We start from the raw sequence: 23,684 nt of genomic DNA, 5'->3' as shown, positions 1-23,684 counted from the left end.
CTTCATCTTGTCTTTTTGTGCTGCTGTTATCGTGAAGTAGTGCATAAAGATAATTTGTCGTCATATAGATTTCAATGCGCAAAGTTCCTTTTTTTTTTTGGTATGCAGGAGCATTCGTACGCCCAGTATTTTTAGCGTGGTCATTTCGATCTAGCAACCAGCAGCCGTAAATAGACACAAAAAGCAGAAACAAGCGACTACAGGAACCTAAATACACTTTTTTTATGCACTCTTTGAAAGACTAATACGTTTTTTTTACAAAAGCCAGCGACAAACACCACCCAAAGCGTAACAAAATGCGTCCTGAACTGAGATATCAACAAAAATGATCTGGAAATGGCTACCGGTACACCCTAGTTAGCGAATGTTCGAAAACACTTGAACACCACTGAATGGGCGATGTTGCACACTTCCAGAGCGTGTCGACGCAGGTGCTACCACATCCCCGTGAAAAAAAAAAAAAACACATTTGATGCTTCGTTTCTTTGCACCCACTTTCCAGCAAACTTTTTCCTGGTGCGTCCACCAACTCAGTAGACGTGCACAATGCCGTAGAAAAAAGTCCAAAAGAGAACGTAGGTAAACAGTCCGCCGAACAGTCCCGTGGTGAGGAATGTCGTGCGGCTACGTAGGAAGCGGTTCCAGGTGTTCATCGTGCGAAGAACCAGCATGAGCCAGAGCGCCAGCGCTGTGGCGAAATAGAAGAGGAATCCCCAGAGGCCGGTTAGCCCGAGAATACCGGCTGTGCAGCCAGACAGGGCCGCGAGGGACGTACGGCAGTATTCCAGCACTGCGCCGTTGTGTCGCATGGCAGCCTCGCTGTAGGCGATCGTTTCGCCCGATTTTTCCTTCTTGGAGCGGACCTTGCGGCTGTATTCCGCCATCGTATCCTGTGCTGTCGTGCCTCGCTTCAAGCCGTGCTGTTCCCGTGATCAACTACGAACGCCACTCCCTACTGGATCGCCAGCAGCGATGTGGAGTCAACGGTGTCGTCTTTTGGTCGACCTAGAAACGTTTCGCTCAAGGAAAACCTTGCAAAATTGGTAATTACTGCGAAAGAACGGGCGAAACAAGGGAACCACGAGAAACCATCAAGAAACAGATTTTATAGAAAGTTATAGACAAATGCAAGCACTTATTTACCCTCTTTTTTTAGCGCTGTGCAACACCCCTATGCGGACATTTTTTTGTGATGGTATACATCCACGCACCTTTTTAATTGTTTATTTTGTTTTGTTGAATTCTTGTGATGGTGGCCGCCGCAGCAGAATGCACGAAGTATGTCCCGTAGTTGTAACGTGATTACTTTTCCTGTTGTGCCTGTGTTGTTCGCATCGCGCACGAAGCTTAGGACTTCAAAGCTTAGACCCCCGTCGTTCGTGTCATGAAGGGGGCATCGCCGCTGCCTGGCGGTCAGTCGTATTACGTGACGGGAAGCTCGGATGTGTTTCGTCGGTGACAGCGGAGAAGGGTCTCGGAGGAGACACGTCGTCCTGCCGTCATGTATTTTCCAATCCGCTGGCCCCAAGTGCTCAACATCGACAGAGCCGCTAGCGCGACGCTCACATGGATCGCGTCGGACTACAACAGGACGTTGTTCGCTGTTCTCACGGAGAACAGCATCGGCATCTGGCTCGAGAAGGTAAGGGAAAAGTGGGAGGTCTCTGCTAGAGTTCAACCGTTCAAAGCTCCTGTAGTAGCGTGCCTAAGGGATTGACACGAAAGTCGCGAGACCTGTTGAGCTGCGGCCCAGGTCTGGGAGCATCAGCGTATATTTCAGTATTCAACGGTGAGCGCAGACATGTGAAAATGTATTGCGGTGCACTATCACCGAAGAAAACCGTCGTGAGAGTATGTGTTTAGCAGTGTGACAGGGTTACAGAAGCTTCTGTTTAACGTTTGCACGCCTTATGTGTCGGTGCCAGGACAATTTGTGAAATTTTATAGTGTCACCTTGCTGCATCATTTCCTTTTCGAGATTAACTTGATCAGTTTCTCAGAGCCGTCTAGTACGCACTAAATGTTTTGGGCAAAAAGTTATTAGACGATAACCTGAAGGATACTTGGATGTTATTCCTGCCCACTGTATTGTGTATTGGTGTGTTCTTTGCGAGAATGACTGCCGATATCTTGCAACAGGTATGCCGTGAACAATCGTGCAGGTCGGTGCGGGAGCTGATGTTTTGCTCTGGAACTTGCGTTAAAATCCGTGCAATGAGTGCATACTCATGTTACGACGATGCAATCCCGTGAACCGAGGGAACGGGCAACCCATTAGTTTCGTTTATAACTGCGCCCATCTTTCTATCCACCGACAGCTTTGCGTGCAGATCGCGTCCCACGTCCGTACAGCCGAATCTCTTGGCAAGCATGGTAGCAACTCGAAGCTTGTCTGGAAGCGGGACTCGTCCATGCTGGCCGTCTTGGTGAGTGTGTCTTGAGAATGGTGTCCTTTATCTGCTCCCGAATGTGTATCAACACCTTTACAACCTTCATGCCGCTCTGATAACAAAGACAAAGAAGCTACAGTAAAAATTCCAGGGTTAAATTACCAGTGCCGCACTGATAATGAAGACAAAGAAATTCCAGTAAAAAGTCCAGGACTGCGCTCAATGATTGCGTTCAGTGTGGTCGTAACGCAATTTTTTTTTTGCAAATAACTGGAGTAGTCTAGTTTGCGCAAGTCGGCACGTACTTTCTTGTGCAATGCAAAAAGTGGTTATTTCAAACGGAAGAACGCAGATTAAGCTCTGACTTCAACAACACTTTGTTTTAAAAAAATGTGGATGTTTGCACACTAAATGCATAGTAGCGGCTGCAAGAAAACATGCGTCTAAATTTGGTATTAAACAGAAGTACAGATTGACAGCACCAGTGTCTGTGCCAGTGCCTTGAAGCAATCGGATGATAGGTTATTGCACGCTTTCTTTGGTGTCTGTTGCCATTGCCAGGAACATTAGTCACCGTAGAAGTCACAGTAGCTGACATGGAAACCACACCGAGAATGTTGTGCGCAGAGCTCTTTGATGTGGCATCGCATAGCTCTAGTTGGGCATGCACTACCCATATCATGCGATTGGCCAGTGAGGGTTGTGCCTATTGCGTATAGACTGTCTGTCACAAAAAAAAAAAGGTGGAACCAGACAAAAATATCTAATGTCAGAACATTGCTGCTGCGAATGACACCATGGTAGTCTGTAATTGATGATTGCCCTCTTTATTTCCCTCAACATAATATTTTGTTTTACTTCCATTTTTTTTTCTTTCTTGGAAAAAATATTGCGCAGTATTTTGAGTGATATAGCTACGTTTCATTTATAACAACTGATTCCTCTCGAGGACATGACGTTCATTTTCATTTTTCAGGGTCAGCTGTTGGGTAAAAATAGTCTTTATTTTTGTTCTGACTTCTATCGTATGTGTTGCTTTTCAAGAATGTGTCATACATGTTTTGCACTAAAAACTGGGGGAATGAAAATGTTGAAGACAGGACAAAGAAATGAAACCGGCACTTCCTGTTGTCCCGTCTTTCTTTGTCCAGTCTTTAGCGCTGTATTTTTTTGGTTTCTGATGCCATATCAATCAGCCCAAGTTCGCACTGTTCTGTTACCCCTTAGCGGATATTTTTGCACGGCATACTTGTGCAAGCATGAATAGTTTCTGATGGTTAAAAGTGCAAGAACTCATTTTTTTTAAATTTTCTGGTGTGCAGACATCGAAAGGCCACCTGCTCGTGTACCAAGTCATCACGGAAGAGTCACAGCCGCCACTGTTTGAGCAGGTCGACAGCAAGTATGTTGACAAGAGGGCTTTTCGCTCTTATTCCCATTCTTCTTGGCTAATGACAGCCTGTTCTGCTGTTCAATCGAGCACACGGCTAAAAAAAGGTCACTTGTCGCTGTAGTGTTTGTTTAGTTTCAAAAGGTAGCATCAAAAGTACAGAGCTCTGTGTGGTGACAGGAACAGAGCCCCGTTAAAGCAGTACCCGGCCCTTGTAAATGCACTGCAATGTTTTGTCTTGGCTCAGGAAATTTTGGGTGTGGACGTAGTGTGCTGAATCATGAAGTGACACTGCATTTCATAGCATACTTGGCGGGATCTTTCTTGCTGGCCTGTGAAAAGTGTCAGCTCAGGGACATTTGATCAGCAAGCTTTGATTGTTTGGGAACTTGGTTATGGTTTTTAGCTTTTGGCGATTTGTGAGTGAATCGCATGGCAGTCTTCTTTCAGTACACCATTTTGTGCGTGTGCATGTAGATTTTGCAACTTTAACAGAGCATGCAGACAAAATACAAGTTTTTTTTTATTCAAAAGATTTCACGTTTTATAGTGCCCCCAGCGTTTTTCCGGCACCAAACGATGCCGTGATCACTGAGAAATTAATAAATTTACGTTAAAGTTTTAATTCTCCGGCCAAATCGTGTGTTTTCGTGGCGTCTTCCATGAAGCCACAATGGTGGGTATTCAAACGAACTTCTAGTGCGTCGTTAGGCTCTGCAGCCTTGCTTACCGTAAGTCTTCCCAGATCGCACTACCATACTCAGCCGTGGACCGTTGTCCGCCATTGCTTTGTTTTTGACTGTGTTTGCACCTGGCTTGTTTTTGTTAAGGTAAAAGGTAATCGTTTCATGAAACATGGGGTCTGCATGACAAACAGGGTCACGTAAGACAACGCCGCTTACGCCAATCGGCCAGTGTCGTGTAAGACAACTCCAAAGCGGCAGACTGCTGTGCAGCTTAAACAAGCATAGTGCGGCCAGTACCAACAGCCGTGGGCATCGGTACTTCTATGTTTACGTGTACTTTCGTAACTTCCCCTGTTTATCCCACCATTCTTACTGCTGCAGAATGACTACGCATTACATTTAAACGCAAAGAGCTCGTTCGGCAAGCTTATAAGCCCTGCCTAATTGGGATTTGCTTTTGCCGGCCTCAGCCAATGGCACAGCTGGGCTGATATGACGTCATAGGTTCTGTTTTGGGAAATGAGCTAGTGGGTCGCACGGACATTCCTTTTTTTCCTAATTATACAGCTTATTTGAGCGAAGTGTGCGTTAAGAGTAGTGTCAGCATGATCCTAACGAGGCAATCTTTCGAAGGAACCAAACTTGTGTTTTGTCTGCACGGCCCCTTTAATTAACAGGCCGTGCAGTTTTGCAATTAGCTTTTGAGTGCTCGTAGTTTGCAGTAACGACAAGGTCCGTTCATTCGCTTGTTACTTGCTATATTTTGGATGATTTCGCCTCCCTCAAATGTGGTGCGTTTTCTGCTCACATGTGACGTTGCTCTGGTGGTGGTTGCAGCCAAGCTAGCCTGAAGAGGGAGAGCGCTGAGCTCTTCCTCAAGGACCGAGTGCTGCCCATCAAGTTGGTGCCAACGTCTCATCTCTCCACCTCAGCTGATGTGGCCAGGCAAGTCTCAGGGTGGCACGATCTTTGAGGCAACCTTCTTCCCTTTTTTTGCTTAGTAATAGCACTGAAAACGCATGTTATTCTCACGTAAGCCCTTTCGGCCCTGGTGGTGTCATTTGACGCCATTGCATAAAATTTCTCCCACCTCCCCTCGCGGGAACCCTTGTGTAGATGCGACGCATATGGGGTTCCGTTGTTGTTTCCATTAGGTTGATTCTCCCATCGCGTGAAACGTGCCGTGAACCCCCTGCCGCGGCTATGACGCAACGTGGTGCGGCTATGACGCAACACAATCCACTTGAATCCAATCCAAGCCAATCCAATCGAATCCAATCCAATGCCCCTCACGAGAGAGTGTTCGCTATCGGAGAGGAGAGGGGGTGAGCGGCGGAGAGTGCAGCTCGTGCGGCGAGGAGAATGGGGGAGGGGTGTGGACGGACAACAACAACGCCGTATGGAGGGACAAGGCGAGTGAATGAGATGCAGACGCATCTAAAAGCATAGACAACAAAACCAAAATTGCCAATTTTTTCGGGAATTGTCCTTCAAGAATTACTATTGCTATTGGCATTGCAATTGTTGCGTTTCAGCGGAGATGCACGCTACAAAGAGAAAAAGCTCAAGTGAAGGCAAAATTATGACGTTGAGGCTAACCAGTCCTTTTCTGCCGATTGCACTTTGCTTGACATCTTTAAAGCATTTGATAAGATGTGAAACAAATTATTGTTGTGTTTGAGCTCCGAACGGAGGTCCTATGTTTATTCCCAAGCTTGTAAATCTATAAATATGTGCACTACGAACCTCATTTTTGGTTTGTAGGCTCGTGGCTCATGTGGTCATAAAATTGAGGAAAACATGCAAAAAGTTTTTTTTTTTGCTTAATATAACATTTTAATTGCCAGATGTCCTAATTAATTGCCTAATTAATCAATCTGTTAATACTTGCATTACCAACTCTATTTTTAGTTTTTTTGGCTTACGGGAGCCCTAGAATTTAGTAGAATGGAACCCTTTAAAAACGTTTTCTGGTTTGAACAAAAAAATCAGGGCTGAAAGGTTTAACTTGTACCCTACGGGCAGCACTTTGCACGTTTTCTGTTGCTACATGTGGTTTTTCGGAAGATTGCATTTCTAATGTCATGGTTATTGACTACGTATACTTCAGCATGACACAAGCACTGTTCAATTTCATGGGGCTTTGCGTGAAACGTATGGCAAAATGATCAGTTTACAGGTTAATGTGGAAGGTTCCACACAACATGCAATAAAAGAGCTGGTATTCTGGGTTGTTCAATGACGTTATGTAGATACATTGTGTCCTTTGCCATTCACCCACCGCGGTGGCTCAGTGGCTAAGGCATTGCCCTGCTGAGCACGAGGTTGCGGGTTCGATTACCGGCCGTGGCGGCCGCTTTTCTGATGGAGGCGAACAGCAAAAACACCTATGTGTACGAGATTCGGGCACACGTGAAAGATCCCCAGTTGGTCAAAATTAATCCGGAGCCCTCCACTACGGTGCGCCTCATCGCCTGCGTTGTGTCAGCGTGTTAAAACCCTACAATCAATCCTTTGTCATTCAGGACCTTAGTGATGTGCAGGAAAAGCAAAAAAAGAAATTCAACTCCCTTAGAAGAGCAGATTTTTCGCTGTAAATCGCATTTAGTTTTGGAACCACTATGTATTGCATTTTTTGCGATTCGGGTTTTACGCTGGAAATGCACCATGTATCACTTGATGCTTGTGCCTTCCAGCTGCATGCATGTTCGGGTGAGTTTATTTTCAGTTCTTTAGTTGGTTCCTTTCTGCTGTGACTGTCTGTTTTCTTTTCGCTTTTAGATACGTTTCATTTTGCCTCTTATTAATGCACCCAGCAATACATTCGTATTTAAAGGGGCCATGCAGACAAGATACAAGTTTGTTTTATTCAAAAGCTTTCGTGTTTTGTAGTGCCCCCAGCGCTTGTCCAGCAGCAATTGATGGCGTACTTATCGAGAAATTAATCAATTTATGTTAAAATTTTGATTCTCCCACCAAATGAAATGTTTTTGGGACATCTGCCATGAAGTCACAAGAGCGAGTATACAAACGAACTTCCAGTGCGTAATTAGGCTCTGCAGCCTTGCTTCCCGTCAGTCCTCCCAGATGGCGCTACCATACTGAGGCCAGGGACCGATCTCCGTTGTTGCTTTGTTTTTGACCATACTTGCACCTGGCTTGCTTTTATTATGGTAAAAAGTAATCGTTTCGTGAAACATGCGGTATGCTCGACAAACAGGGTCAGACAACATAGCCTACGCCAATCGGCCAGTGTCCTGTGAGACAACTCCAAAGCGGCGGACTGCTGGGCAGCTAAAACAAGCGTAGTGCGCCTAGTACCAACAGCAGTGCGCATCGGTGCTCCTATGTTTATGTGTATTTTTCGTAACTTTTATAGTTTACCCAACCACTGTTACTGCTGCAAAATGAATATGCATTACATTTAAACGCAAATAGCTCGTTCGGGAAGCTTATAAGTTCTGCCTGATTAGCGTTAGCTTTTTCCGGCCTCCGCCAACTGCAGAGCTGGCACATATGACATCATAGGTTCTGTTGCGGGAAATGAGCTGGTGGGCCGCATGGCCATTCCCTTGCTTCCTAATTGTGTAGCTTATTTGAGCGAAGTTTACGTTAAAAGTGGTGTCAGCGTGAGATTTCAATGAGGCAATCTTTTGAATTAACCAAACTTCTGTTTTGTCTGCATGGCCCCTTTAAAGTTTGCCCGAATCATTATCTCTTGGCAGTTCCTCCAATTGCATCATTATCCTTTCCATGGGGCAGCATAATGACTTCATGTGCCAATGCAGGCAGCTGATATAAATTCTGTGCATCACCTCGCAGAATGACCAATTTCACGTGTGTTCTCAATCATTTCATTCCTGAACTGTTTTTCTTTATATGTTTGCCACAGGGCCGGCTGTATAGTCTCCCTACTAACCATTCATTCATTGATTGATTCAATGATTGATTCATTCATTCAATTCACTCATTTTCCCAGTGTTCTCAATTTTGGTGCTGAGGAGCTCCTGCTGTGCTGCGGGAGTGGGCTGATGCTGAGGGTCGGCTGGGATGCTGCCCTCCATCAGGAGCTGACCCTTGACCTTCGGGACGTGCCGTTCCACACCGGAGCGCCCTCGGCCCCCAGTGAGTCCACTTTACTCTGCGAGGAGATTGTTGTTCCTCAACAACGTCGCGTTTGGCTCCGAGACTGCGCAGAATGTGCTGTTGTGCCAAAATTATTTTCACGTTCAAGTTACATCTACATATCAAATCGTTTATCGTAGATTTTGAAAGTGTGGCGAGTTGGCAATTCGTGTTTTGGCATGTCGCATAGGCTGCCACATTTCAGTGTGGGTCAAAGATATTGAGTGTCAAAGATATTGTCCACAGAGTTTGGGCTGCCACTTCTTGCAGCACTGACGTGTGGAGAGACTGGGTCGAATGTCCACGAAAGCTGCATTTGACAAATCCTGGATTAAGGTTTTGCATTTTATTAGCTGCTGACTGAAATGATTCGAAATACCTTGAACGTAAACGGAAACAAAGAACTTGCTTCACGTCCGCTTGAAATCGTGGTGCCACGCCTCTCACACCAAGGCTAACTATGGGCTTCGTGCGTAGAAAATAGAAACGTTATAATTTAGCCATCCGAAATATTACTCAACAACTGTGTTGGTTCGTTTGAAGACCTATTCCACCTGATTTGCTGACATCACTCCTTACATGGCGAGCTGTGTTCGGACCTTAAAGCAGAACCTGTCTAGGCTCTGTAAGTCACAGTTAAATGAAAATGTGCAGCTGTTGAGTGCCTTCTTTTTTTTAATGCGAGATGAGCATGTCTGGGCTGCTTATTAAAGATTTGTGGTCTGCATTTGCATCTTCATCCTACACAAGGAATGGCATAATGCGATTGCTTTATATGCCACTCCAAGTCATCACAAGCAGAATCATGACCCCCGTCTTTAGGTTTCTAGCGGGCAGCAGTATGGTATGCCACTGCCGTTTGGATCAAGAGGCATCATTCCTTCGAGACCAAATTCCTTTAAGCATTGTATACGCAGGAAGTATTTGACATCTACATACTCTTTATGTAACCATGTTGGAAATAAAATTGCGCCAGAAGGACAGGATGAACGGAAGAAGGCACACCACACAGCACAGTGTCCTTTTGGCGCAATTTTATCTCCCTCATGCCAGACCAACTAGCCTGTCAGACTGCTTTGAGTAACCATGTTGTTACTATGTTTGTTTGTCTTTTGTTTGCTTTCAACTATTATTTGTTTGTCCTTTTATGCCTTTCTTGCATGCCGCTCCTCTCGTAATGCCTTTGGCCCCCAACGGTATAATTAATGCATACTTTTCCCCCAATGCCTCCAGCATAGCACATACTAGTCCTAACACTCAGACGGCTGGCCTTTCCTTTTTATTTTCTTCCTCTTTGCATTTTCACTTTCCACACACTGCAGGGCCCAGCCCCCACAGAGGCTCCCTGGAGGTCCGGGATGTCCAGTACCTGCCTTTGCTGGGCGGATTGGCTATTGTCTTCCGCAACGGCCGCGCTGCGGTCGTGCTCAGCTCCAGTCCCGAGTTTGAGTCCAAGGTGAGGACCAGGCTACGGCTGTCGTGCTGAGGGCTGAAGCCATCTGCAGGCCACATTGGCACCTGCACCCATTTGTTTTAGATTTTGGCTCGCGTTAACAATCTATCTGTGGTTTGAATTAATTTGTAGTCTGCCACTATGGTACTCCTCATAGCCAAGGTGTAGAGTAGCTTCAGCACACGAGACCCCTGGAATTAGGACAAAACAAAGAAAAAATTTAAGCTTCTTGTTTTATATTTTTATTATTTTATATGGTAGAGGCTTCATTTGCACTGAAAAAAGTTTCTGCTGCTGTTTCGGTACTTCCCGAAAAACTGCTCTGGTCAGGTTTACTTTGGGAAAGTCTAGCAGGTGCTTTGTGGAATGCGTAATGTTTTCAAGTACTCACGCAGTATTGTGCCTGCCAACTCTACCAACTTTCAGCCTTAAGGGACACTGACATAAAAGTACAAGTTCGTCTAGATTGATAGATTAGCTCACCGAGAACACAAATACAGTCGAGTCCACTAACAACGATACCGTTTATAACAATGTATCGGATATGACGGTAAACAGCTATGGCACCGTCAACTTTTGTATTCTTTCAATGGTAAAATAAACCACTTATTACAATGCTCCAGTGCCACGATATCGGATATAACGATTGAATCCGGTTATATTGTGCACCAAAAATGCAACAGTGACGGCTCTAATTACGCGGTTGCGCAGCCTACTCAGGTAGTGTCTTCGTAGGAGGCCCAATGCGTGACACAGTCCCTCGGGTACTTTGTTTCCGCCAAGGACATTTACCTCAGCTAGGTGAAGCACCTATAGGTGCCCTTGGAAAAGATTTGTGCTAGCTTCACACGCGGCAAACAAAGGTGACCGACTGTGGCTTCTTTTCCGCAAATTAGTAGATGTGCCACCTTGCTGGCATGTGAATAAAATGTTTTGAGCTCTGTTCCGTCTTTTTATTTTGCAACCCGCTTATAACAATTATCGGTTATGACGATGGGATTTCCTTGGCACTTGGATATTGTTATAAGTTGACTAGACTGTATACCATTCTTATGCCTAGCTTTTTTTTTAAAGTAGTGCTGACACTAAATTTCTCGCTTTTGGTTTTTATGCTGTAAAGAATACCTATTGGCCCAGTAATTACAAAAATCGAATCAAAAGCGCAAAAGCGGTCAGCCGCCAGCGTAGAATTAATTATAATGCATTTATTCCAGTCAGTTTCAAATTTGGTCGTCGTGCCCCAAATGGCCGTTCAAATGCAGGACGGACAATGTGACGTCAGGGACGTTTGCCGCATCGTCCGCTACAATTACACATGGTCCACACTCGCCCGCGCAGTCGACATGCCGTCTGAATCGTCAGACTCGGATGAGTCGCTGCCACCCGACAGACAGACAGACATAACAACTTTATTTGGCCACAGATGAAAGGATTAGGCCTGCGACGTCTTCGCCGTCGTCCGTTTTTTAATATCGCTGCAGCTCGAACTGGCGCAGACCGTGATAGCAACAGCTTGTCGCCACTCTTCCAATCAATCTGATCGCAGAAAAGAAGTTCCACATGCACGAATGTAGATGTTAGTATGGTGAAAAATTGTGCTAGGGATTGTTATCAGCGCTGAATTTAAAATGGTGATCAGATATTTGCCTACGCTGACCGGCAGTGGAGGTTCAGTGCTCCGACCTGGCACTGCCGGCACCGCGGTGCGGCGAGCGGCTGAAAGATGGCGCCACCTGCGCGGTAGAATCAAAACAGGCCACAGCAGATGTCTTGGTCACCGATCGCTCAAACGGAAATTATTGCCAAAATAAAGTTCCACATGCGAAAAAGGGGATGATAGTGTGGTGAAAAGTTGTGTAAGGGATGGTCATTCGCAGTTGTACAGATAGCGGCGATAAAATATTCGCCACGATGCTAATCCTAAATTTTCCAACACCCAAGCTGACTCGAGCAACGCAAGCGTTGCGGGGATGGTGGGGACGCCCCTCTTCTTAAACTCGCCGTGCGCGAGCGCGTTGCGTTTGGGTTCCTTTAACTTCTTGGGGGGCCCCCCAACGGCGGCTTCCCCTATTCTAAAACTGCCTAATCGCTTCCACTCCGCTTTTACTGAAGCTCCTCCGTCAACTTCGGGCTCTGCAGGTAGCAGCCGGGGAGTGCAACAAGCAAATTCTGCTCGCTGGCTTGGTCGACAGTTCTTGTGGCTGCCGCCGCGCACGAACTTAGTCCACGTTTCGTGCTGCACATCGTCGCGTGGAAAATAATGCATCTTGGCGTCGTCGTCGATTTGCTGGGACAGGCTTCCACTGAGCAGTACTTCGCATTCCACGAGCTTGCCATAGCACAACTTGGGCGAGCTCGGCGACGCACACCGCCGCTTCGCCACGGTGCGCAGTTTTCGGCACCAGTGCAAGGGAACACCATGCACTGGCCACAAACTGAAGAGCAAAGACGTTGAACATGCAAAGTGCGCAAAGTTTACAAGCATTGCTCACACAGGTACACCCACGCCTTCTGCCGAAACGAAGACCACCGACAATAGCAGCGCAGGGTATCGCTTCCGGTTCTGAAAACGACTATATGACGTCACCGTGAACCGGCCAGACACGCCGGACAGTATGTCGTCACGCCGATAGCAATTTCGCTAGTGCTGCCGATTTGTGGTATCTCGTGGCCGGGACAATTAAAATCGATTTTCGATGTGATTCCGGCCTCGGATCGCTGCAAAAATTTCTGTGAGGCATCTGTACGAACTACTGAACTGTATGTACCTAACTACCGAACTGTATGTACTACTGAAGCCAATTATGTCATTTTTTAGGCATCAAAATTTGGTGTCAGTACTCCTTTAAAGGAGCACTGACACCAATTTTCGGCGTTAATATTATTGCACAGTTCGCTTCCTTCACTCAACATAATACCCTGGCTGAAATATGAGCGGCCTGCGACGCGAAGAACGTAGTTCAATTGGATCTCATTTATCGCGCCGACGGAGCAGCGCGCGGAGCGGCACTCAGCAAATGGACATCAGCGTGACGTCAATCCAAGAGCGGAAAAGAAGTGACGCGACAGCGCTCGTCAAAAACTCGTGACGTCCCTTCACGCGCGCGACCCCACGAGCGGCGAGCGGGCGCAACATCGTCTCAAGCGGGCGCCGGTGACGTCCGCACAAAGCGGTGACGTCTGTCCGGGAGTCTGTCATATGTGCCGTTCGGGATGAAAGCGCGGGAATTTGAAACAAACGATTTTCAGGCCGTTCAATGTAATTAACTATCGCGCGCTGAAGTATTTGAAGGGCTGTTTCGGGTTCGCCAGACCATTAAGCATCGATAAAAACAATAAAAGTGGAACATGAAATTTTCGTGTCAGTGCTCCTTTAAAGTAAGGTAGAAAGTAGCAGAAATGTGAAGACTAGTGCCGTCAGAACTGGCTGTATTGCACGACTTGTACTGGAAATGCTTTTAAATTAAATCATCTGGTGAGTGAAACGTCTGTCCTCGCTGCCACTGGATGGCGCTACTCGTCCATTCTTGGGGGAGGGGTACCGCTTTTCTAGGAAGCGTGCGAGCTATGCACGAGCAGTTGTTTCAACACCAATTTTCGCGGGGCCTCATAAGAACAATATGTTTTTCTTCAACAAAGCGTCAATACTGATCTTGATTCCCATGAAGGAACATTTTGCTTAGTGGCCCAGAGCTGCGTAGAACGTGGGAGTTCGGGAAAGTGCGACTGATTTTACAAAAACTGACCAAACTGCTTGACTCGTGGTAGCGTTGTATTTGGTTGCTTCTATACCACTATACATCACCACTGCCTTGCTTGCTTCCGGTTGCCTTAACGTAACAGTAGTGGCTGCATAATATTATCCATTCTAAAACTGTAATTTTTAATTATCTTCAGTAGTCAATGAAATAAAACTCAGCACAACTATAAAGTTTTCTTAGCCGTAAAATGGGGTGTATTTTGTTTTGAAAAGCTTAATGAATTACTGTGGAAATGGACACTGGGGATGGGGGGAATTTCCCAAGTTTGTATAATTCTGAAATTCAGATCAGCCTTGATTGGGCTATCATTCTTCGTCTGTAGATCATATGAATACAGGTTGCAACTGATAATAGGGAATACTGTCTTAGCTACATCTTTACTGATAGTTCACTGAAGGGCAACACTGATCGATGCAGGACGCGCATGCTGTGTGGATCCCCGATGTCACCGAGGCCACGGTGACAGCCGTCAACCACCGGTATCGGCTGGTAGCCATTGGACTCGCCAAGTGAGTGCAGTTTCATTGACTTTTAAGCTGTTCAACCGGAGCTTTTGATAGCTAGGCCTTCCCTGCAGTCATTCTTACACCTTGAGTTAGGCTTTATTAAATGGGGTCTAGCGGCTGTTTAGCGACAAAGTCCGAATCCTTCAGAAAATGGACCGCCCTCATGTAATGTCTGGTTTGAACTGTGTTTGAGAGAATTAAGTAAACTAGCTTTTGCTCCTATTGACACAAAAGCTAGCTGTGCATCTGCACAGTGGAGTTGTCAAAAGTGGAACAAACTACTGTCATTTACTTTCTCTGTTTTTAGAATTGTTCTCAAAATTTGTTGTATGCCTGGCTTCATGTAAAAATGCCTCATACTTTGACCCATACATGGCTCCAGTATGTATGTGCATTCTTTAGCGCATTTTGAGTTTAGGGGAGCTCAAGTTATCCAATTCCAATGAAATGTACTTCTGAATTTGTGCGTCACTGTCTAAACTGAGAACAGTGATCCGCCCTGCTAGGTTTTAGGACTTTGTAATGACAGTACGCAAGTTCTGGTTTCTACTAGACTGCGGCAATTCTTAGGGTCTCAGGGCAGTACCGACTGTTCATTTTCATCTGCTCCCCAAATATGTTACTTATGCTATGATGGATTAAGTGGATAATTTAAATGTCTGCCTCTTGAGACACAAGTTCCTTCGTGAAAGCAGGAACATTTACCATAGGTATGAACTTCTCAGTCTTTTTCACTAAGTGAAGTTGTCATTGAGAGTAAGAGGTTGAACTTGTTGGTGAATTATTCTTGAAGACGTAGTGCAAAAAAGGGGCACAGGACAACTTGTTTTCGCCTCTTCTAGCCCTGCGTCCCTTTGTTGCACTACGTGTTCAAGAAAGTCGTCACGTTGTCTTGAGGGTTCCAGTAAGTATTCTGAATCCCTGAAAACTGAGACGACTTGCTTGCTTGGCAGTGGCCAAGGTGCCGTGTTCTACCTGGACGAAGCCAGCGGCCAGTTTGTGGCTTCGCACCGGCTGTGCCTTTCACCCAAGGACTTCCCGGAGGCCGGTGCAGGGGCGGTCTCTCAGCTGCAGTGGACCCCAGACGGCTGCGCCTTGGTCTTGGCTTGGGCTCGCGGTGGCTTTTCCCTCTGGAGTGTCTTCGGCTCCCTGCTGGCCTGCTCCCTCAACTGGGACGGCGGACCACCCCCCTGCATCCATGCTGTGGTCAGTTTTCCACGGAACGACTGAACCCTTGTAGTGACTGAACACCTCTGGTGTAACCTTGGCTTAATCTTAGCTTTTTGTGCTGCCACGTTTACTTGCTTTGGGTTTTGCAGTGTGCAAGTGCATCAACGTCTCCGTCTCTTGTGAGCAGCTCAGCCCGGTCCTCCTGCCTCCATCACTAACATAGGAGTGGTGTGAAACACCGCTGTCTTTTACACTGAGAGGTAGCACTCGTTTCCTACCAAACTTCATGCAGGCGATAAAGCCCCCCTTCCCTCCTCCTACACACACACACCCTCTCCCCCAAGAAAAAGAAGAAAGAGTTCATTACCTCGGTTGCCTTACAGAGCGCATTGTGGTTCAATGTTATTGTTGCCAGCGTTACTCTTGGCCGGTGGGCAGCCTATATAATGTCAATTTAGCAAAAAATTGTGCTTTTAAATGGTTTGAAATGTCATCATGAGGTGTTTGGGTTCTTTCACTTGGATTAGGGAATGTAGGTTCAACAAGTATCATTCGCCAGCCAGATTAATCGAGGCGGGAAACTCGAAAATCGTCTCGTGCTGCCACACTGGGACCCGCGTTCTCTCCCTGGCGGTTCCTTGCAGGAGTGGGGCGTTGAGGGCTACCAGCTGTGGATGGTGTCCTCCCCGAGGGACCACCCCGACCAGCGGGACGTGATGCTAATGAACTTTGTCAAGAGTGCCTCCACTGTCAATCCCGGGCCCGTGAGTATGGTGGCACTGCCCCATTGGGGCCCATCCTTCTTTGCTGTCCCCTCTGAGCATTCTCTGCCTTTTTTGCGTGCACTCTCCCAGATTGCTGCTGTTTGTCATTCAATAGCAGTGTTCTGTTTCTTTGTTGCTGCTGCATTTGTGGCTGTTGTTTATGATGGGGTCCCTTTTGTATTTGTCATTTTGGACCGCTACAAAATGGCTCCGTATTTTGTTTTCCCATAAAATTGCTTTTGCGAGACACAAACCGCTCAGAACTGTTTCGGACAGGCGAGTAAGAGAGAGCGATGATGATGTGATGGTTGTTCAGGCTACATGATTCAAGGGAAACAGAGAACAAGAATAACTTGTTTGGGTCTGTTTTGAAATGGCATACATGCTTGAGGCAGCGAAAATGCACAGCCCCCTACCCCTTTTTTCCCTCTCTCTCTCTCTCCCAACTGTGGATGTAGAGTGGAGGGGTCCGGCAGGTCCTCCTGCAAGGCTCCGACAGGGTGCTGGTCAGTTCGGAGTCCGACCTGGTGGACCGGGACACCCCCTGGCCCCAGGATGGCTGCCGAGGGAACAAGCACTGGACCGTCGAGCTGGTACGCCACTCACATTACACCGAGTATTTTGATGACACGCTCGTACTAGGGATGCATTGTACCGTTCTGTTTAAAATCCGTTCTGTTTAAAATTTAGTGATTTTTAATTCAGCTCTAGTGTAGAGTGTATAGAAGGACAGCAACTTTTGGGGTGTTCTCTAGCTGCATAAGGCACGCAGTGTTACAAGTAAAGAATGCTTAGACATAGTTGGGGCTATTGCTCATGTCTGCTAAGTATACAAAGATCTAGAGTAACTTCTAGTGTGCGAGCACTCTGACGGCCACTACCGGGGTTTGGTGGCGGTGATGGCGTCGTAACCGAGCAAGCGAAGGCAGGAAGAAAACGGTGGAGGGAAATGTGGCAAAGGTGTGAGGCAGTATGCTGAGCTGTGGCGCCATCTCTCTCACTACATTCCCCTCGGGAGACGCTACTACTAGAGCACTGCACGGGCCGGAATTTCTAGGCCCGGCCCCACCCGGCCCGGTAGAGACACGGCCCGGGCCCGGCCCGGGCCCGACAAGTTTTTAAAACGGGAGCCCGAGCCCGGCCCGAGCCCGACAAATTTTTAAAATGTGAGCCCGAGCCCGGCCCGAGCCCGGCAAAAATTTAAAATATCAGCCCGAGCCCGACCCGAGTCCAAAAGGCTATAAACATGAGGCCGAAAACGTGTGCTGTTTTTAACCTTAAAGCGTAAGCATAAAGCGACTGCATAAAGCAATGAATGGAAAATACTGTGATCACAATAATATAATTAGGATTTTGTTTGTGTTGACTCAACAGACTAAGTTTACGTACATTTACTGCTGGAATATTTGACAGCATTTTTCCTGTTGCTAAAGGAACTCGGAGATTGCGCCACGGGTTCAATTCGGGTCCATACACGAACGCGCCTGAAATTTGAGCAGATGACGTGTCCACTTTCATGACTTCATTTCTGTCTTTCCCTTCAGTGATGAAGGTAGCATTATTTTGTCTGCGTTTGTTTTCTTTTCTACCTTGGATCATGGTTTTAAAACTTTTTATCCGAAACATTGGTTCTGCTTCGAAAATTGGTCCCCGAAACTATGCACGGTTGTGACTACCGCCCGTACGAAAACATGTGGGCGTACGGCGTTCCTACTTTCGGCAAAAGAATGGGGATGTGCGGACCTTGAAGGCAGCAGCTGATGGCAACAAATCTTGTCTGCCTTGCCTCGGCATTTTTGGGTGACAGCTTGCTTTCCGAAGTGGAGGAACCGCTTCAGTAGGGTTTGTTTTCGCCCTCCACGGACCCGTAGCATCCCGACGACGCTGTGGCCGCGCATGTGCGCTGTGACTGACCCATTTATTTTGTTCGACGACGACGACTTCGAGCCAGCCCGCCACCACCGGGGGGGGGGGTTCCGGCAACCGTTCGAGACAAAGCGACGACGCGGGGCCGCACGACCCTTCGTGGAACTTCTGTGAGGCGGATCCCGGCGACGGAATCTTTACGGCTCCCAGCCTCAGGGGATGTGTTTGTGTTGTTTTGTGAATGACTGCTTCTCCCCGCGTCTCCTCTCTCGTGCCTATTCCACCAACCCCCATCCTGTACACAGCAGTGTATTCGACGTGTGCACTCAAAATAAAGAGCTGTACTCCCATTCTTCAGCCTCCCGCTTCTTGTGGAGGCCCAGGCGCTTGGAATGCAGGGCCACGCGTCGTGACCGAGGAGCCGCTTGCTACCACGGAGGTGGCAACAGTAGACAGTGCGAAGTCTATGTCGCCTTTGTTCTGTTTGTTTTATTTCAAAAAGCAGAAATAAAAGACAGTCATGTTGTATTGTGTATCTGGAGTGCCCTCACCTGGCCTGCTCTCTCCCACTATGCTGCCCAGACTGTCTGTTTTATAATTGATGTGAAGGCTTTCTGAGGGGAATCGTCTATTTATCATGTTTTTTAACGGCGCCATAGTGACATTGCACTTCGCTTTTTTTTCTTTTCACTTAACCTCAAATATCAATGGGAAAACTTGCTATCAACAATTTAGAATTAGCGTCACAGCACTGCCGTGCCTCAGGCACTGCTCGGGCCGGCTCGGGCCGGCAAGGCCCGAAACATTTTTCGTTCAAGCCCGAGCCCGGCCCGGGCCCGAGAAAATGTGTGCTACCCGGCCCGAGCCCGGCCTGCGGGCCGGGCCGGGCTCGGGCTTTCGGGCCGGCCCGGGCCCGTGCAGTGCACTAGCTACTACTACGTACGTGGCCAATCCAAACCACGTGACATTTGCGCGGGATGTTCCAACATGATTTGCAACAACATGGTCACTGGCGGCGGCGATGCACCGCGAGATAACGGCAAAGTAGCGTGCGCTGCCGTGCATTCACTGATCACGCGATCACTTCCCAAGACGCAGCAGATATGCGCCGTGACTGATAAGGCTGCAGTGTGCGCTGTTGCAGAAATTTCGCATTACGGAGTGTAGTAATCGCCAGTGCATTTTTTTATCCTGTCATTGACATGCTCTGTTAGTGTTGAACAAATATCTTAGCCCATTCACTGATATAATTTATTATTCTTCAGTTTATATTCATGTAAATGAGTTACGTTGCCTCCTATGTGCGGACTTTGTACTGATAAACTAGGTGTCTAGAGCTAACTTGTAATTAGAGTGGCTGAGCTACTTCAAATGTCAAAACAAAAGACCCTATTCCTGTTTAAGGTGGCATTTGGAGCCTGTTATATCAGAAACTGAAGAGCTTACAGCAGCTTCCAATTTTTTCTTTCCCCACAGGTTCCCCACACATACCTGGCAGCCAACTGGCCGATTCGGGTACGTAATTTCTGGACCTGAGCGTCTTTGGCGGTGAAGGTTGCATTCAGTTCGAAAATACCGTGGCCAAATTTCTTCCCGTCCTGCTTGCAGTATTCTGCCATAGATGCTGGCTGCCATCATGTCGCAGTGGCTGGACGGGGGGGATTCGCACACTGCTCACTGGCCCACAACAAGTGGAAGTTCTTTGGCAACGAAACTCAGGTTGGTGTTTGCTTTTTTGAAACGTGCCTGACGAAAGTTGTGGTCGCTAGGAAAGGAGAAAGTAGACCTGCGCATGCTCTCGGTGTTCTGTTGTGGCGTTTGAAGCTCTAATTGCTTCAGAGAGCCTTAAAAGACTGGTGTCTGCATACAAAGTCATCAAAAAAAAGGTGGATAAGAACACCTAGGAAGGACGGTGTTGGCAAGCAGAACTGTTGAAAAAAAAGAAAAGGTATTACAGCGTGAAATAAAATGGGCAACTAATGGGTGTACAAAATTGATTTGGTTAACTCGGGGCAAATACACTTGGTGGTGATTCAGAGAGGCCTTTATCATTTGTTGGGCGACTGCTGCCTGATGTACATCAAACTACTAGTGTGCTCACGTGATAGAGTATATCTGATCTAACACGTTCACAAGCCTTCCACTTGAAAGCAAGATGAGATCATCTGTGTGTGCTACAAGGATATCACTTGTAAGATCCAATTGCTACTGTGAATATGGGCAGTTATTTCTGGCTCGTGCATGCATACGTAAATTGCAGCGTTTGACCACTGTTTTGCTGTTTTTTGGAGGTGATGTTTAAGCTTTGTGTTGACAGATAGTGCCAGCGGGCATTTACTTGCGTTGGCGTGCGCTTCCTGCTTTAGGAGCAAGACTTTGTGGTGACTGGCGGCCTTCTCTGGTGGGAGTCGCTCATTGTGCTGGGTTGTATCAACCTTCGGGACGGCTCTGATGAGGTATGCCCCATTAAGTAATGTTTCTTTCTTCTATCCATTTTTGCTTTTCCTCTTTCTCTTCTCTTTCGTTTACTTCCGTTCGAGGGAGTAGCGTCATTCCTGTTTTGAAGGTGTTACTGAGGGCGGCAGCTAGTATCGGTCCTGTACACGAGACCGTCAACACCATAGCCTTATATTAACACCGTAGCCTTGGTTTTAGGACTCATTAGCCTTTGCTTGGGTCTTGTTTGTAACTGTTGTGTTGTTTTTCTCTGCATGGTAAAACGCTGCTATCAGATTAGATTTCTTGCACGTGAGTGTAGTATGAAGCTCGGTGGCAAAGGCCAGGAAAGAACGGGACTAGGCAACGTTGTTCTTTTGAGGTGTCAAGGCTCCACCAAATCAGAGTCATACGGTGAAAGAATACCATGCGAGCAAGAAAACGCATTGCTAAAAAGCTGTAGGGGAAAATGTTTGCACACTGTAAGCTGTGCTCACAAACCACTTTTAAAAGCCATGGCACGCCATTGCATTGTGCTTCTTCTTGGGTTCTTCGTATGCAGGGATAGGCCGTTTTTCATGGCTGAGGCACTTGCTAACTGCTTTGAAGAGTAATGTAATCAGAAAGGGCACAAGAACTTTTGCAGTCCTTCAAAATATGGAGCAGTGTAATGTGTACTGTAGCTGTCGTTGCTACTTGTCTGTCGAGTGTACACTTGAAAGCAGCCTCTCAAACGGCCTAGTGGTCCATGCTGATCAGAAATCCTTGATGCATTTATCACTGTGATGAGCCAGGCCAACAGTGCCAACTTGTACTTTTTATTTGACTTGGAACCATTTTACTAGCATAAAAAGACAAGGACCTAAAACAAAGCAAACAGGACGATTGCTAGTCCTGGGGCCGAATTCTCTAAAACCACGGGGCGTCACTTTGAAACAACGGGGTAGCGCCATGCAAATGCATGTGTTCTGGGGTTGTGGCCGTCGCTTTGAGGACGGTGGGCACACAGTGGGAGCCGCAGAAAAGCACTGTGGCAAGGGCGCGAAGCGACACCCACTGCCCTCCATCGTTTCACTTGTCGCTTCGCGCCCTTGCCACAGTGCTTTTCTGCGGCTCCCACTGTGTGCACACCGTCCTCAAAGCGACGACCACAACCCCAGAACACATGCATTTGCATGGCGCTACCCCGTTGTTTCAAAGTGACGCCCGTTTTTTAGAGGATTCGGCCCCTGTTTGCTGTGTTCTAGGTCCCTGTCTCTTTTTGCTGGTAAAATGGTTCAAAGTCAACACCAACTAGCCCTACTTTTAGCCTTAATTTTTATTTGAGTTTACCTCGCCCTTTGACCTGAACCGGTGTCTTGCTTTTGTCAGTCAAAATGACGACACACCAGTGGATTACAGTCCTGCTGCATTGAATGCCTGCCCGTCTGCCTGTCGTGTTTCGTAATGGTCACCGCGGTGTGTGTGTGCGTGCAACAGGTGCGGCTGTACCCGCGTTCCTCCAAGCTGGACGACGTCTTTGTGCGAGTGCTCCGCGTGGATGCCCAGGTGCTGCAGCTGGCCCTGTCCGAAGACCGGCTGCTCGTGTTTGCCGCCAACAGCCGCCTGGCACTGCACCGCATCAGCCATACTGGTGGGCAGAGGCACCGCTGATGCAATCTTTTTAGAGAATCTTTCTATTCTTCCTACTGTTCCTCCAAAAATGGCTAATTACCTCTAATTGTCTTGGCAACTAACTGACTTACTCAAAAAATAATGGCGTATTTGAAATCAGTGGGAAAAAAAAAACTGCAAGACTGACGAGTTTCACAGAGTTTACTTGAAGATTAAAAGAAGAAGTTTTAAGACCAGTGTCCCCCCTTAAAGGGGAAACCTTCTTAGTGGCACCGATGGCGTCCCATCAAAAAATGAGTGCATTTCCCCATAGACCGGTTGGTTGACCGTGAAGCTCTCATGAGATCTCTGGACGTACGGTGCGTGCGTGAAACTGGGCCTACATTGTGTCGCAACGGTTGCTTGAAAAGCGCGAAAAAGGAGCGGTTCTAGATGGGACACTGCACACATCGATCATGTAGAGGGAATGCAATAGCATACCTTTAACTCATAAACCACGTGTCAATACTTTTAGATTGTTCATAGGTGCGCTTACTTAATGCGCGAAAAATCGTCGCACGGGTCTGTTCTTCGTTTGCAATTTGGGTCTTTGAAGGATTGATGATCGATTGGACGCACTTTCAGCGGAGATTGGACAAAACTTTTAGCAAAGGTTTTCACGTCGCTTTGATGTGAGAGAGAGAGAGATAAACTCTATCTTGAAACCTGTGTCCAAAGGACTGCTTGGCTTCTTGGTTGGGTGAAAGCATCGCTCTTCTCTCAACTTCCTTTAGAAAGGGACAGTAGAGTTTTTCCTTTTTGGTTGTGGCTTTGAGTGTCTCCTTTGACATGTAGAATCAGGTCCCTGTGGGCTTGATTCCTTGTTTGAGCTTGTTTTGAGGATTTAGATGGTGAGTAACAGCGATGCAATTGCTTTTTCAAATGGGGAATATCGTTTCGAAAGAGGGGTACAAAAGTAACGCAACAGAAGTTCAGTGATTTCTAGCCCTGTTCTTCGTGTCCTCATCCTCAAAGCTGTGTCCCGTGAGCACCCAAGATTTGTGTGGCAACATTTTATATAGCCGGATTCAATCCGGTTATATAAACAAAGTGCTTAGAAAGTGCCCCACGTGTGGTCCACAAAACATGTAGCAAGCTTGTGTAAGAATCTACTTTGCATCATCATCACACTGCCCCATACATTGGTGGTGCCCATGCCTGAGGTGTTGTTCTCACTGTAGGTTATTTTTTTTCTATCCCCTGGTGGGGAAACTGGGTTGCTCTGGTGCGATTCATGGTGCATCCCGTCTGAAGTAACTGGCCACTTTTCAGATGAAGGTGAAAAACGGGAACGGCTGTGTGTCATCAATTTTTCGGCGCTTGTTAAAGGTCCCCAGGCAATCGTGATTAATCCGGAGCCTTCCACTGTGGTGAACCTCGTAGCCCAGGTGTAGATTCAGCTCGTTAAACCCCGTAAATTTGAATTCGTGGTGCACTTTGAACACCACAGTTCAATTTCAGCAGCTGTCATTGAACAGGAACAA

At 47.0% G+C, this 23,684-nt stretch overlaps 2 protein-coding genes across 2 annotated transcripts in view; one reads left to right on the top strand and one right to left on the bottom strand.

Annotated features, from left to right (window-relative positions):
- Window positions 1-198: 198 nt before the first annotated feature.
- Window positions 199-1,111, bottom strand: Emc6 (ER membrane protein complex subunit 6). Its single transcript, XM_077693960.1, has one exon. It carries the CDS (start codon window positions 882-884, stop codon window positions 531-533), a length of 354 nt encoding a protein of 117 aa, XP_077550086.1. The 5' UTR covers window positions 885-1,111; the 3' UTR covers window positions 199-530.
- A 132-nt stretch (window positions 1,112-1,243) lies between these two features.
- Rich (Guanine nucleotide exchange factor subunit Rich) overlaps window positions 1,244-23,684 on the top strand; it is a 43,884-nt gene continuing 21,443 nt past the window's right edge. Inside the window, exons 1-14 of the mRNA XM_077693955.1 lie at window positions 1,244-1,642; window positions 2,319-2,426; window positions 3,713-3,792; window positions 5,304-5,411; window positions 8,446-8,591; window positions 9,914-10,047; window positions 14,223-14,314; window positions 15,265-15,517; window positions 16,126-16,245; window positions 16,704-16,838; window positions 19,588-19,626; window positions 19,720-19,830; window positions 20,478-20,567; window positions 22,027-22,180. Coding sequence (XP_077550081.1) covers window positions 1,502-1,642; window positions 2,319-2,426; window positions 3,713-3,792; window positions 5,304-5,411; window positions 8,446-8,591; window positions 9,914-10,047; window positions 14,223-14,314; window positions 15,265-15,517; window positions 16,126-16,245; window positions 16,704-16,838; window positions 19,588-19,626; window positions 19,720-19,830; window positions 20,478-20,567; window positions 22,027-22,180 — 1,711 coding nt within the window. The 5' untranslated portion in view covers window positions 1,244-1,501. The remainder of the gene's footprint in view (window positions 1,643-2,318; window positions 2,427-3,712; window positions 3,793-5,303; window positions 5,412-8,445; window positions 8,592-9,913; window positions 10,048-14,222; window positions 14,315-15,264; window positions 15,518-16,125; window positions 16,246-16,703; window positions 16,839-19,587; window positions 19,627-19,719; window positions 19,831-20,477; window positions 20,568-22,026; window positions 22,181-23,684) is intronic.

The sequence above is a fragment of the Haemaphysalis longicornis genome, unplaced genomic scaffold, assembly GCF_048455015.1.
Source record: "Haemaphysalis longicornis isolate Haplotype H1 unplaced genomic scaffold, Haemaphysalis longicornis Haplotype H1 scaffold_12, whole genome shotgun sequence".
NCBI lineage: Eukaryota > Metazoa > Arthropoda > Arachnida > Ixodida > Ixodidae > Haemaphysalis > Haemaphysalis longicornis.
The sequence above is the reverse complement of the archived record's forward strand: the minus strand, read 5'-3'. Positions and strand labels throughout refer to the sequence as shown.